Below are 13,412 nucleotides of genomic sequence, written 5' to 3'. Positions count from 1 at the left end.
TCCATAAAATCAGGAAAAAACAATAGTGGATAATAAAATGCAGAAAGAAATGTGTAAATTTAACCCAGGCTGGTCAATAGAAGAGTTAGTAGTTGGGTTTCGGGCTATTTTGTTCAGTCTTAACGATGTAGAACACTTTGGTGAGGTTGGTGAGTTGCTGCATCGCCTTACACTTGATTCAGGTGCACATAATTAAGTCACAAATAATTTAGGAGCGTACTATTAAGGGGCATTTTGAAGAACTTATGAAATTGGGGGCGTCAACTAAGACCCCTCATTCCTTCGCCTCCCTCTAAAAGAGCCCTTTACAGTCTTAATTTAAACATATTTTCACACTGTTTATTTCTCGCACGACTATGGAAAAAGGGGGAAAAATCTGCTCACCTCAACGCGGTAAAATAAATTATTCCGGACAATCCGCTCCTAAATACCGTTTTTTTGATATTGTTACTAGGAACCATAAATATAAGCGCTGTTGACTATAGGCTTCGTCCTTTAAGACTATTGGTGGGCTGAAATCAAAGCAGAGAGTAATCATTCCGTCAGACCACAAACAACACATGTACTCGAGGAACAACTTCAAACTCAACCTTCGGAATGAGTAATTATGCACTAGAGTGCCCTGCTCGATAGCGGAGATATAATGTCTGGTCAGGGCGGAAACTGAGGTGATAAACCTGTCGCTGTGAAAGGTGATGACAAAGATTAGAAACTACAGTCTAGAAGTGCATGGAGCTGAAAATAGGGAAAAACCAGCAACTGGATAATGCGTAAACACGCAGCATGAGAAGAGCGTGCTTCAAGTGTCGCAGCTGAGGCTCACTAATAATGTTCATTTATTGAAAAGAAATTATTCACATCAATCCTTCAATAAGCTAGCAAGGACAACCAACACTAGATTGTTACACACTATCCACTTGAACGTAAACGTATCGTGTGCATTTCCAGTATTTTGATTAGACAATCTTAGCTTGGGGCCAAAGGATTTGTACCCCGCGGCAATCTACGGAGAGCGTGTTGGGCGTGTGCACTGGGATTTCAGATGTTCGTTATTGAAACGTTGTTGGGCCGGCCTCAATATCAAGGGGCCTCAATATGTCACGAATTAGAAGGGAGATGAATCCGGAATTCAACCAACACACTAGGAATGCTCTTTACGGAGATTTATTAGAGGGAATAAAACGGGCAAACAGACAGGATCCAAAAAAGGGGTAAGGCAGACATCCAGACGATACTTGACAAACAGAAACTGGGCAGAAAAATACAAAACGTGCTACAAAAAAATGAATCAAGACGCTGGGAGCTCTTACCAGGAAAACAGGGGATGCACGCATGGTATGAACCAGTGTTGTAGTCAAGTCACTATGCCTCGAGTCCGAGTCGAGGTTCGAGTCACCAGTGTTCAAGTCCGAGTCAAGTCCAAGTCATTAAAAAAAAAATCCGAGTCGAGTCCGAGTCGAGTCCACTACTCATCCGAGTCAAGTCCGAGTCGAGTCACTATTGACGTGTGATGTATGACATGAATCAGTAACAGTCCATTGCACTAATAACTCTTTCGCTGTAGTTACCCTTGGTTTTACCTGGTAAAACGACTGCTTTTTCCAAGTCTAAGACGTCTCCTAACCATGGTTTTTAAACATTGTTGTTATGGAACGCGCAACAGCGACTCGAGGTACGCTGATAGGCGGCATATGAAGGATGTTAAAGCCGCAAGCGGCGTCGATCGGCCCTCGCAGCCAAGCGCACTCCGGCCTATTGGCCACCGCCGCGGTGCCGGCCGGCGGGCGGGGTTCGCGCACCGCCAACCGCCCGCCACCGCAGATGCTGTTACGCATTTTCCTCGCTCGTCCACCGGGCGATTCCCACAAACGCGTTCGGCAGCTTTCCCCCATTACTCACAACATATCTGGTGCAGATCGGTCGTTGCAGCGAGGAGATACAGCCGTTGGATAATGATAATGCATTTGGCCACCGGGCCGGACTAAATTGTTCGGCGGGACGGAAAATTTATACCGATTCCTGGACGGTGACTACAAACAGAAAAAAAAAAAAACGGCCGATGACGCTATGAACGCCGAGCAGGAGAAAAACAACGACTTACCTTCCTATCAACTCGGCCCGTCTTTCCGAGCCCTCGACACTCAAGCCATCGTTTGAGCTGAACGTTGGTATGTTGTTCCACAGTTCTACCAGTAAAATGGGCGCCTGGACATCCTCTTGTGAAAGTTTAACAGCGGAAAAGTCGGTCATATCGTTGTATCTGTTGCATGTGTAATGGCTGGTTGGTACGTGCGCTCTCACACTGTTTGCCCAACCTTAGCGGCAAGGGGCGTTGCTCATGAGATGGTGACGTCACGTGCGCGGTACGACATTTAGATATTAAAATCATACACCAAATAATATTCTAATGATATATTAAAATTATAGCCTAATGATATAAAAAAAGTCGAGTCTTTTTCTCAATTTCCGAGTCAGAATGATCTGAATGTAGGAGTCCGAGTCCAAGTTCGAGTCATCAGTGCTCAAGTCCAAGTCAAGTCACGAGTCTCTAAACTTAGCTAATGACTCGGACTCGAGTTCGAGTCTCGGACTCGAGTACTACAACACTGGTATGAACTGACGACGACCCGACAACTAACTAAGGAGGGAGTGAGGCTTAAATAGACGGATAAACAGGTGAGCGGAGTTGAAAGTAATTAACCGAAGGCGGGAGCAATACAGAACTGACAGGACACTAGATCACAGAACTAAAATCAGAACTAATACAGGGACCAGAATAACTGATGAAGTAAAAAGGCTAAACTGGAATTCAAAACAGAAATAAACCCAGAGGCAGAAATAAGCTACTTAACCAAAACAATAAACATAGACCGGATAACCTAAAACAGTACAAAAGCTGAAGAAGCCAAAACCTGATAGCTGATCAAATAAATAAACGTGAACCAAAACCCAAATCATGACACAATAAGATTTAGCCTACTGAGTTTGTTAATACCCAGGTGGCTGTTAATATTTGGTTTTGTTCCCCTTCTTGTTGAGCTGAAAGGTGATACAGCATTAAACAGATAATAAGGGTTTAAAACCAGCTGGAGAGACAGGGACCAGGAACATGACTGAGCAAAGACCAGATAAGGGGTTGTATAACAACGCTTGTAGAACAACGGACCTGACAATGAGTGTGACTATGCTGACTGAGCAAATAGGGGAAGAGACAGAAGGGAAGACAGGTGGAGCTATTAGCACAAGTGAAAAGAAGGGAAGACAGGTGGAGCTATTAGGTGGAGCATAGGTAAAAAGTGTAGGAATAAATAAGATGAGGGAGAGAGAGAACAATGATCTGACAGAGACAGGAGGAAAGCAGACTCTAGCAGGAATACATTACGAATGGCCAGATATGATAAACTAACAAAGCTGAAGCACGCTGGAGGAAAAAAAAATACTTAAACAGAAACAATGTTAAACTACTAACATTATAATAAAGGGAAAGCTGACTAAAGAATTGAGACCTGACAGCTGATGGTCAGAGGGTGACCTGGCTGCACCTTTAGGGAGCCTTACCACATCAGTTGTTCACACTTCACATCTGTAGAAGAAAAATATCAAATGTGCAAAAGTGCACTAAAAGTAAATAAAATTGTGCCATGATAATGATTTTGCCTCAAGGAGACTCACAGGATCCAGCAACCAGCAGTAGCAGTAGCAGGGTTTCAGAGAACATGCTGGTGTTGAAGATGATCTGACGGGAGTTTCTCTAATTCTGTGTTGAACTGCAGGAGATCAGACTTTTACAGCAGACTCTCAGGATGTTCAGTTTGTATAAAGAGAACTAAAAAGATGTTCCAGAGATGCTAATTTTAAAATGTGTTAGCATTGGGAATGAGGTTAGACAAAGTCTGGTGTCCTGAAGGCTTTTGAGCTTTTTTCTTAGTACGTCACCATGTTTTGGCAAGCAGTTGATTCATTTATATGTAAATTCAAGTAATTTAGTTTATTTAAGGTTTTCAAAATATTCTTTGGAAATTTTAAATCATTTCCACATACAACAGCACCATCACTTTGACAAGGTCATTAAAACCTATAAAAATATAAGAAATACATTATAGTAAGTGTAAATTATTAAATGTATGATTATTGTGTGAGGAATTATTTACAACCTTTCAATACAAACTGATGCTGCCTTCAACTTCTATTTACCATTCAGCAGAAATTAAGTTAAATATGTTTACTACCATCAGCATTTACTGTGATATGTGAGTAGAATTTTAAATTATGTTATGTAGTGTGTTGAACACTAACTGTATATTTATAGTTCCAACACAAGTGCAATCTTTAGTCAGATCGCTCATTTAAAATATGTTTTACTTTCAAGACTTAAAGTTTCACTCTATTTTCTTGTTGACATATAAAGGATTTCTTTGAGTTTTCATACAAAGAAAGCTCCTTTCTGGAAGCTTAGAACTTTAATAATACCCAAACAGATCTAAGGACTTTTTTGTTTGCTTGTTTTTTTCTATATAATAAAACTGTCATGGTTTGCTGTAGCTTTCTGACCAACGCGCAGAATCATACACAGAACACCAAACTAGATGCAACAGTCTTTATTTGTTCTGGAGCAATTACTGGCACCTCTGGTACCTGGAAGGAAGGATATCACTGTTAAGAGGAGCAGGGGTTAAGGATGAGTAAACGTAAAGCGGAGTTCCAGGGCTTACTTAGAAAGGAGAAGACAGATCACCAGGGGAGGGGATCGATCAGAGTACGGGGTGGCCGATACGGACAGGTGGAAATCCAGAGGTCTTTGCGGAAGCTGAGGTGGATTGCGCCAGGTGAGCGTCAGAGAGCGGGCAGGCAGGTGGGAGTTGGCATAGCAGGATTGCTATGGGTGATCATTGATTTTCAAAAGCTGGAAAAGGACAGTTCCTTAAATACAAGCGGAAAATTCCAAAACGGAGAGGCTGGTAATGGAAATCAACAGCTGAAGACCATCTGACATTGAAGGATCACTCTGCAACTCCTTAAGAAGGCAACCATCTGATGAGTGAATGGAACACAGGTGAGACACGCTGCATCATGAAACCACGCCCCCCTGCAGAGCTCCCCTGTAACAACAGCTCACCTCTGCACTGCAAATAAATGGCCAAAGACCCAGACCTTGACAAAAACACATTATTTGTCCTGTTGTCTATTTGAATGTTAAAGACATTATGTTCTGTTTCATTGACTGACAGCTGTAGATGATGCATCTAGTATCACTGATAGTAGCAATACCCTTTTTTCCAGCTTCCTGTCATTCCAGTAATATTTATGAAACCCTGAATGTATGCTGATCAGTCTGTGGGATTCTCCGGGTCTTTTAAACACGGGTTCAGACTCAGTCAGTGTTTAATCATCAATACCTTTAGATAGAAGGCCTATTAGTGACTGAACTCTCAGAATTTGTTTGATTTAGTCAGTATGTTGATTATCAGCCTTGACATGAACCAATCACAGCCTCATATCAAGCCATAGTAGAAGACATGTATTATGACTTGAGTCTACAGCAGTGGTGTCAAGCTCAAGTCATCGAGGGCCAGTGTCCTCAAACTTTTAGAGGTTTCCCTGATCCCACACACCTGAATCAAATGGCACAATTAGCTCCTCAGTATGCAGTTTGGTCCTTCAGAGTCCTGCTAATTACCTGATTATTTGACTCAGGCGTGTCGGACCAGGGACACATCTAAAAGTTGCAGAACACCGCTCTTGAGGACTGGACTTTGACACATGTGGTCTACAGTGTGTTTGATTTATATCAGGCCATAAACCTTACATTTTTTCCAGTATTTGACAGAGCAACACTGCTTGGTTAGATATTTATTTATCATAGGTATTGTTGTCAAGATTCAGGAACATTGTTATGTTTTTCTTAATATTGTGCAACCATTTATTATATATCAGAATCAGAATCCAACTTGATTTTGCCATGTTTGAGGTTACAAACAAGGAATTTGACCTTAGATTTCAACACTTGTGCCATGTGTAAGGAAAAACAGGCAGACAAGTTACAGTAAGCAACTACAATCTATAACAGAAAAGACGTTAATTCTGTTGTTCTCTGCAAATGTGTTGTTCAACTGTCATCTCAGTTGAACTTTTAAGTATTTCTCAGTGAACAAGATTTTTCACCTTTTCAACTGTAGATAACATTTAAGGCCAAATGCAAAAATATTTTCACTTCCGCATGAACAATTTCACTATACAACTTGAAGGAATCAAGCAATTCCCACAGTAAATTATCATAATGGTAGAGTATACATACAGACCATAACAGCTTTTAGAGGTCTTAGTATATCGGTAGCATCACTGTGCAGACTGTAGGTGATGACCTAATGACAACAAGTTGGAATTAACTGAACTGAACTGTTATGAGAATGTTACATTGTGGAATTTGGGGGAATTGTGTTTTAATCTGTTAACTTGATAATGATATTTAAAGTTGATAAATATTGGGTATAAAGCTAATCTGCTGCATCAAAATGATATATATTCTCTGAAACACATTTATTGAAGGGGGAAACTATTGGCAGAATGTTGTAAAAGCAAGAAATTGTCTTACAACCACATCAATCATGTGTTGATGCCACCCCTGTCTTCTGCTTTGTGAGGAGTTTTTGTACAGCCGCTGTGCTCACATTAACCACTGTGAGTCTCTGGCACAGTAATACACAGCAGAGTCCTCTGGCCTCATGGTGGAGAGTCTCAGATTCACTATGTTCTTACTGGTGTCTCTGGTGATTCCTATACGTCCTTGAACACTGTTGACATAGTATGTGCTCCCACCACTCCAAATAGCACCCATCCATTCCAACGCTTTTCCTGCCGGTTGTCTGACCCAGGTTGTGGTATAGGTGTTAACAGAATAAGAGACCTGACAGCTGATTCTCAGAGCCTGACCTGGCTGCACAGTCAAAGAGGCTGGCTGTGTCAGCTGTTCACTCCTCACATCTGTTGATGACATACATCAGATTAATTACAGTGTACCATCAACATTTCTTTGGTGTCAGCATAATATGAGTGTGTCAGTGAGACTTACAGTATCCAGCAGCCAGCAGCAGCAGAGCTACAGAGAACATGTTGGTGCTGAAGATGATCCAATGAGAGCTTCTCTGTGACTGTGTGACTGACGGTAAGAGATCAAGTCTAAAAAGCCGGATATTTAATTTGCATAATGACAGACCAACCAATCACGACTGACTTCTACACTCTTAACGGCACAACAGAAAACTTTTTTTTCAAACAAGATAACTCTTAAGTTGATCTCTCTATGTGAATTACATAAAATAACCATATTTTTTCACAGATTGTATGAGCAAGGAGGATGCCTTTGTGCTAATGTACAGAGCAATATTTAGTTTAAATATATACAAATTTCCATTTTTTACCTGAATAAATTAATTTTCAAATTACTGTTAGCATTATTCTTACCTATCTTGTATTATACAAAGTTATACTTTGTTGTATATTTGAGAAATGTACTTAATTATAAAACACTGTTAACTGCTCTAAAACAATAAGTGATCTAACAGCACCTCTGCTGGTTACTCAGTAATAATACACCTGTTCAGGCTCAGAAGAGTTTTTGTACAGCTCTTCTGCTTATTTATATCTATATGGCTCTTTGACACAGTAATACACAGCAAAGTCTTCAAGCTACATGTTTTGTCCATTAAGAGTCACCGTTTTACTGGAAGAAACTGCAGAAAGGCAAAATTTGTTTCTGAGAGAATCTTTGTAGTATGTTGTAGATCCATCAGCTGTCTGACCGATCCATAGTCCTTTTCCTGCAGGCTGTCTGATCTAGTGTGTGTAGTAGCTGCTAACAGAATAAGAAAAACTGGCAGCTGATGGTCAGACCTTGACCTGGCTGCACAGATATGTTTAAAACGAATTAATTACTGACTGTTAAGAAACTCACCTGCAGATACAAGGAGCAGGAGCAGAGCAGCACAAGACATGTTGACTGATGAAACACATTTCCTGTGAAATCAACTGCATTCTGTTGCATTTCTATAGCAGATCAGAGGAGGAGAAATGTGCATGTGATCAAACCTACGATGGGACAATGTAGGGCTGACAGATTTGTTCTTCTAACACATTTGGATTTACTTTCTTTGGTTTTAATATTATCAGGATTTTCTTCAATTCATCATATTACGGTGAAACATAATCCTGAGATGTAATTTTGATATGAATATTGATGCCCACCTTTGAACCAATTTTTTTGTGATGAGTGAAAGATTACAAGTGCAAGAGAGAAAACATCAAAACAAGCACAACTAAATTAGATATTAGCCTGTTTCTGATTGTGTGGAAGTCCAACTGTTGTTGGTAAAAGTTCACAATAAGCTCATGTCAATTATTAATTGCTACAATATTAGTAACACATGAATATTATGACAGTTATATGGACAATATGAAAACCATCAACATCTACAAAACTAATTTCACAGCTTGTAAATAATAAATCATAGTTCTTTGGCAAAATAAAATGTATTTTGTAGATTTGATAGCGATGAAAGATAATGTGTCTTCAGATTTGTATTACTTTTGTTAAAACACTTTTATTAAATATATTGGTAAAATGTTTGTAAGCCATAAGTAAGAAAATAAATAAACAAAAGCACTATATTCTTCTTATACTTGACGGTCTCTTCACACTAACAACAAAGGGTTGGTTTTCTTTCATCACCCAGCCCACAGTTATCATATAGTCAGAAGAAGAGAAACTGTTTTAACATAAATTTTGTATGGTGATGTCTATCTGCTCAGTTCACTGAGATTTGTGTGTGTGTTCAGTTTGTCCCAAAATTTTCTTTATGGCAAAGACATGATGAAACACAGAGGTAATGTGTAACAAAAGAAAGGTATTAAAAATTAGCATATCTGTAATATGTCTTTACAGCTCATTTATAGCCTAATATATCAAGACAATGCATTACATCAAATTGCACAGAAATATAAAAATTTTATTTTTTATTTGATCATAAAATTGCATGCCAATGAATAGCTTAAAATGCAACACTTCATTTCTACCTTAATTGTTGTTTTCAATGGTTTACAGTAACTTACAGATTTCTTTTTGATGCTATTGTTTTTTATATATTTAATTTATATAAAAATATAATAAAATTTTATTAATATAAAAAGCATTCATAACAAGTATAATTTTCTTCAGCATTCAAATTAACTTAGTAGACAAAAGGCCAAGACAGACTTGACCCTGGACAGGTAACCAGTTCATCACAGGGCAACATTGACACACAGTTAACATTAACATACAGTCATATCTGAGGACATTTGAATGGTTCTAGTTGACATCTGTGGGAAAACTGAAGAACCTTAAGATGACTCCTGGCTTTAAAACCATAACCAACATACTATGTGCTATGAAGGAATATCTACATGTGTTTGTAAATTTCATTATTGCCACTACAGGAAAAAAAGGTGTGAGACGGGTCTTTGTGTTTGTTCGGGTCATCGGTGGTTTTCAGAAGCAGCAATCCCAATGCAATGGAGATCGCTTTGCTAAATAATTAACAATAGGGGTTATTTCTTCACTTAGAGCCAGACAGTTTTTTTTTTTTTTTAACATTTTGATTTGGTCAGGTTATCTTAGCTTGATTAAAGAAAAATATTTTAGTGATCCTAAACATTAAGCAGGAAAACTGTAGGGGGAAAAAAATATTATACATATCAATAATATTAGTCTGGAAACGCATTTGCCTTTCTCATAAATTACATTATGTATTGATTTATTTATTGAAATTTGATTTGTTGTACAGAGACAATATTGAAATGATCTGAAAAGGCATACCAAACACTGTCAGGTTTTATTTACATGTCAAAATATCCTGAGTTACCAAGGATGAAATGAAAATGTCTGATGTTTCTTACTTCGTGTTGAATATGTTAGTTAGGAATTTAAATCATTATTTTTTTATTGTTGTTTTAACAATAGTGTTGTTACGCTACCTGTTGAATTCAATAAGAAAAATAAAGATGAGAGCACATGTTTATCTAAAAAACAAAAAACACTAAGAAAACATCATAAAAATAATTCTGAGTTTGTTTCCACCTCACTAAATATAAATGCATTAAATTCATGTTTAATAAATAAATATTTTACAGTAATTTTTAATAAGTTACATTGCGTTCTGATAAGACTTGTTTGTCAGATTCAAAGTATATTTAATAAAAAACCTTTAGAGGCATTAAACATTCTGTTTTCATAAAGCCCACTTTGCTGTTACATTTCTCTATTGGTTTGATGTACTATTTTAATCTTAAATGTCATGTTTCCATTAGAAATAATGGAATAAAAAATCATAGTTAACAGAAAACTTGAAGATATCAATCTGTATACATTTTAATAATGTTCTAATTTATAGAATAAAAATGTATATTCCATTATAGCAACACATCCAAAAATATGGTGTTAATGGATGTAGAATTTTTTTATGCAGTTGGCATATATCAGAAAACCCAGATGTTTCCAACCATGAGCTCACATTGCTTGTTTTTTTTTTTTTTGCTCTTTATTGTTCTGGAGGTTTTTGTACAGCTGCTCTGCTGCTTCCAGTCACTGTGTGTCTCCGAGCACAGAAGTAAACAGCAGAATCTTCAGCTGTCAGGCTCCTGATCTCGAGGTACTGAGTGCTGCTGGGGACGTTTTCTGTCATAATGAATCGACCTTGAAAGGAGCTGGCATAGGTGGGAGAGTTACCAGAGTCCATCTCCCCAATCCACTCCAGAGCTCTCCCTGGTCTCTGTCTGATCCAGTGGAAATAACCGCTTGTCATGCTGTAACCAGAAATGACACAAGACATCTTCACTGTCTCTCCAGGTCTTTTCACCTCAGAGGCTGACTGCTCCAGTTTGATCTCACTCCAGGCTCCTGTAAGAAAACATCCTATGGTCATTTTCTGCTGAAATTATAAATCATCAGATATATATTAAAATTATGAACTGAAAATCTCACCATGACTAAAAACTACAAAAAGAAAACCCCAAATGAATGTTTTCTCCATTCTGTATTAAAAACAACAGAGCGCTGTTTTATGTTGTTAAAAAGACTTGAGAATAGTTTATATATATATATATATATATATATATATATATATATATATATATATAGACATTCAGCCATAAACTGAATGAGAACTTGCAAAGAGTTTGCTTTTAGGAGAAGTTAGTTTGCATAGACCCTCCCCTGATAGTGCAGGTACTAATGAGCATCGTCTCCATATTTAGATTTTCAAAAAAGAAGTGACACAATAAAAGCAGTTTTAAACATTTCTAAATTGTAGAAATTGAAAGCTTCTTTGTTGTTTCATAACAAAGTTGTTTCAAACTGGTTATCTACTATTTATTTATTTAGCTTTGTCATGCATCATAGTCTGAAAACTGGTCATCACCTTCTGGGAAAAAAAAAAGAAAAAAGTTAAAATGTTTTTGCCGGTGTTTCTATGATTGTAAAGTACAGTTACTTTGCTAAATAAAAGAAAATCATCTTGTTAAACAATGAAAAGGTTTGTATTCTTAAGTCTTAAACTTTCGTATAAGTTTTCAGCATCTTAGATGCTACATCGTCAAATGATAAAGGAGATACAAAATAACTGTGCTAATTGTGCTATTGCTATGAGGGAATTTTGTCATTTCTTCATCGAGTCAGTATACCTCAGTTACTAAAGCTTTAAAAACGTGCATAATTATGAAAAAGTCGTATGAACAGTAATGTCTAACGATTTAAACTAGTGATATAACATAAATACGTGAGATTTTTTATATTTCAGTGAGCAGCCAACAGAACTGTTTGTTCCTTGGTAGCATAAGTGGTGTCAGAGCGTCCCCTGTGGTCGGCTCCGGAAACATGTTGAAGCTTAGAGGTTTTGTGCAGGTGTGCAGCTGATTTTGTCGCTGTTGGGGTGTAAAGCAGTAACACACAGCAGCATTTTTAGGCTGCAGATTCTGTGCATTCAGAGTTTATGAGAATTAAAAGATAACACAGTATATCACTGTTAGTGGGCACATTGACAGACGAAAAAATAAATAAAATAGCGTTTTAATACACACACACAAATACATTATACTATATCAACATGAAATAAAATGTGGCTGAATAACACAGCAAAATTATTATTATTATTATTATTATTATTATTATTATTATTATTATTATTATTATTGCTTTTCTGTAAAAAGAAAAAAAGGAAATAACCCAACTCTTAGGTTTTTGTACAGCTGCTTAACCCACTTCAGTCACTGTGAGTCTCGAGCACAATAATAAACTGCAGAATCTTCCATCTTCAGGCTGTTCATCTGCAGAAACAGCTGCTCTCTGCCGTTGTCTCTGGAGACAACAAACCTGCCCTGGACTGACTGGGAGTAGAACTTGCTACCACCATTAGTGTTTGTAGCGATCCACTCCAGTCCTTTTCCAGGAGCCTGTCTGATCCAGGCCATCCACCTGCTGCTGAATGAGAGTCCAGAGGTTGTACAGGTCAGTTTGTGGGATTCTCCTGGTCTTTTAACCACCGGTTCTGACTGAGTCAGAGACTGACCATCAACACCTGTAAAGATAATAAAAAAATACCATAATTTGTGTAAAAAAAAACATTGCTGTGAGCATAAAGGAACAATAATCAGTGATGATATCCACCTGCCCAGCAGATAGCTAGAAGCAGCAGCCCTGTCCTGTAACCCTTCATGCTGAAGTCTGTTCATTCAGGATCTACGCTGTCATAAGTAGGGGTAGAGGAAATGGAGGTTTGCATAAACTCCTCCTCAATGTGAAAGAATCCTCATAAATTAGCTTTTGTTTTAAAGTTGGTGTTAATTGATTAGCAATCCCTTTAAAAAATAAGTTATACAGTTCGTTTTTATTAAAAAAGGGGATTTTATCAGACTGTATTGGTTACAATTAAAGGCATTATAAGTATCAAAAAAGCAGTGATTAAAATATGATCTTCAGTATTGGTACACACATGAAAACATAATAATTCCTGCAGCAGCTCTGAAAAAGAAAAAAGGACAATAACATGTTTACCTCAAGTCTTAAAGGACAACACTATCACCTTAGAGTGAATGAAAAGTGTGTCAGCTGAAATTATTGACATTTAGGATTTTGGAGAATAATATTCCATTTTAAATATCATTATTCATAGATATATGCTTTAGATTTAATTGAAATATTATTTCCAAGCTAGATTCTGTATCAGAATTTAAAACTATTGGTTCATGTTCAAGGCTTTTTTGGCAGTTACTTAAAATAAAATGCAGAGCAAAAGAAGCCAAAAGATAATTTCAGGTCAAAACATTGAGACAATTGTATAAAACCTTATGACTGGTCATAGCCTGTTACAGTAAAGCTATCTGCA

General features: G+C 37.5%; 1 gene segment (V, D, J or C); it reads right to left on the bottom strand.

The window, feature by feature from the left end:
* Positions 1-11,703: 11,703 nt before the first annotated feature.
* Positions 11,704-12,743, bottom strand: LOC118562515. The segment is given in 3 exon segments: positions 11,704-11,773; positions 12,299-12,605; positions 12,695-12,743. Coding segments are annotated over 3 exon segments (426 nt in total).
* Between the last annotated feature and the right edge of the window lie 669 nt (positions 12,744-13,412).

This window comes from Fundulus heteroclitus, unplaced genomic scaffold (assembly GCF_011125445.2).
Source record: "Fundulus heteroclitus isolate FHET01 unplaced genomic scaffold, MU-UCD_Fhet_4.1 scaffold_95, whole genome shotgun sequence".
In the NCBI taxonomy this organism is placed as follows: domain Eukaryota; kingdom Metazoa; phylum Chordata; class Actinopteri; order Cyprinodontiformes; family Fundulidae; genus Fundulus; species Fundulus heteroclitus.
Note: the sequence above shows the minus strand (reverse complement) of the source record. Positions and strands in the feature narration are given on the sequence as shown.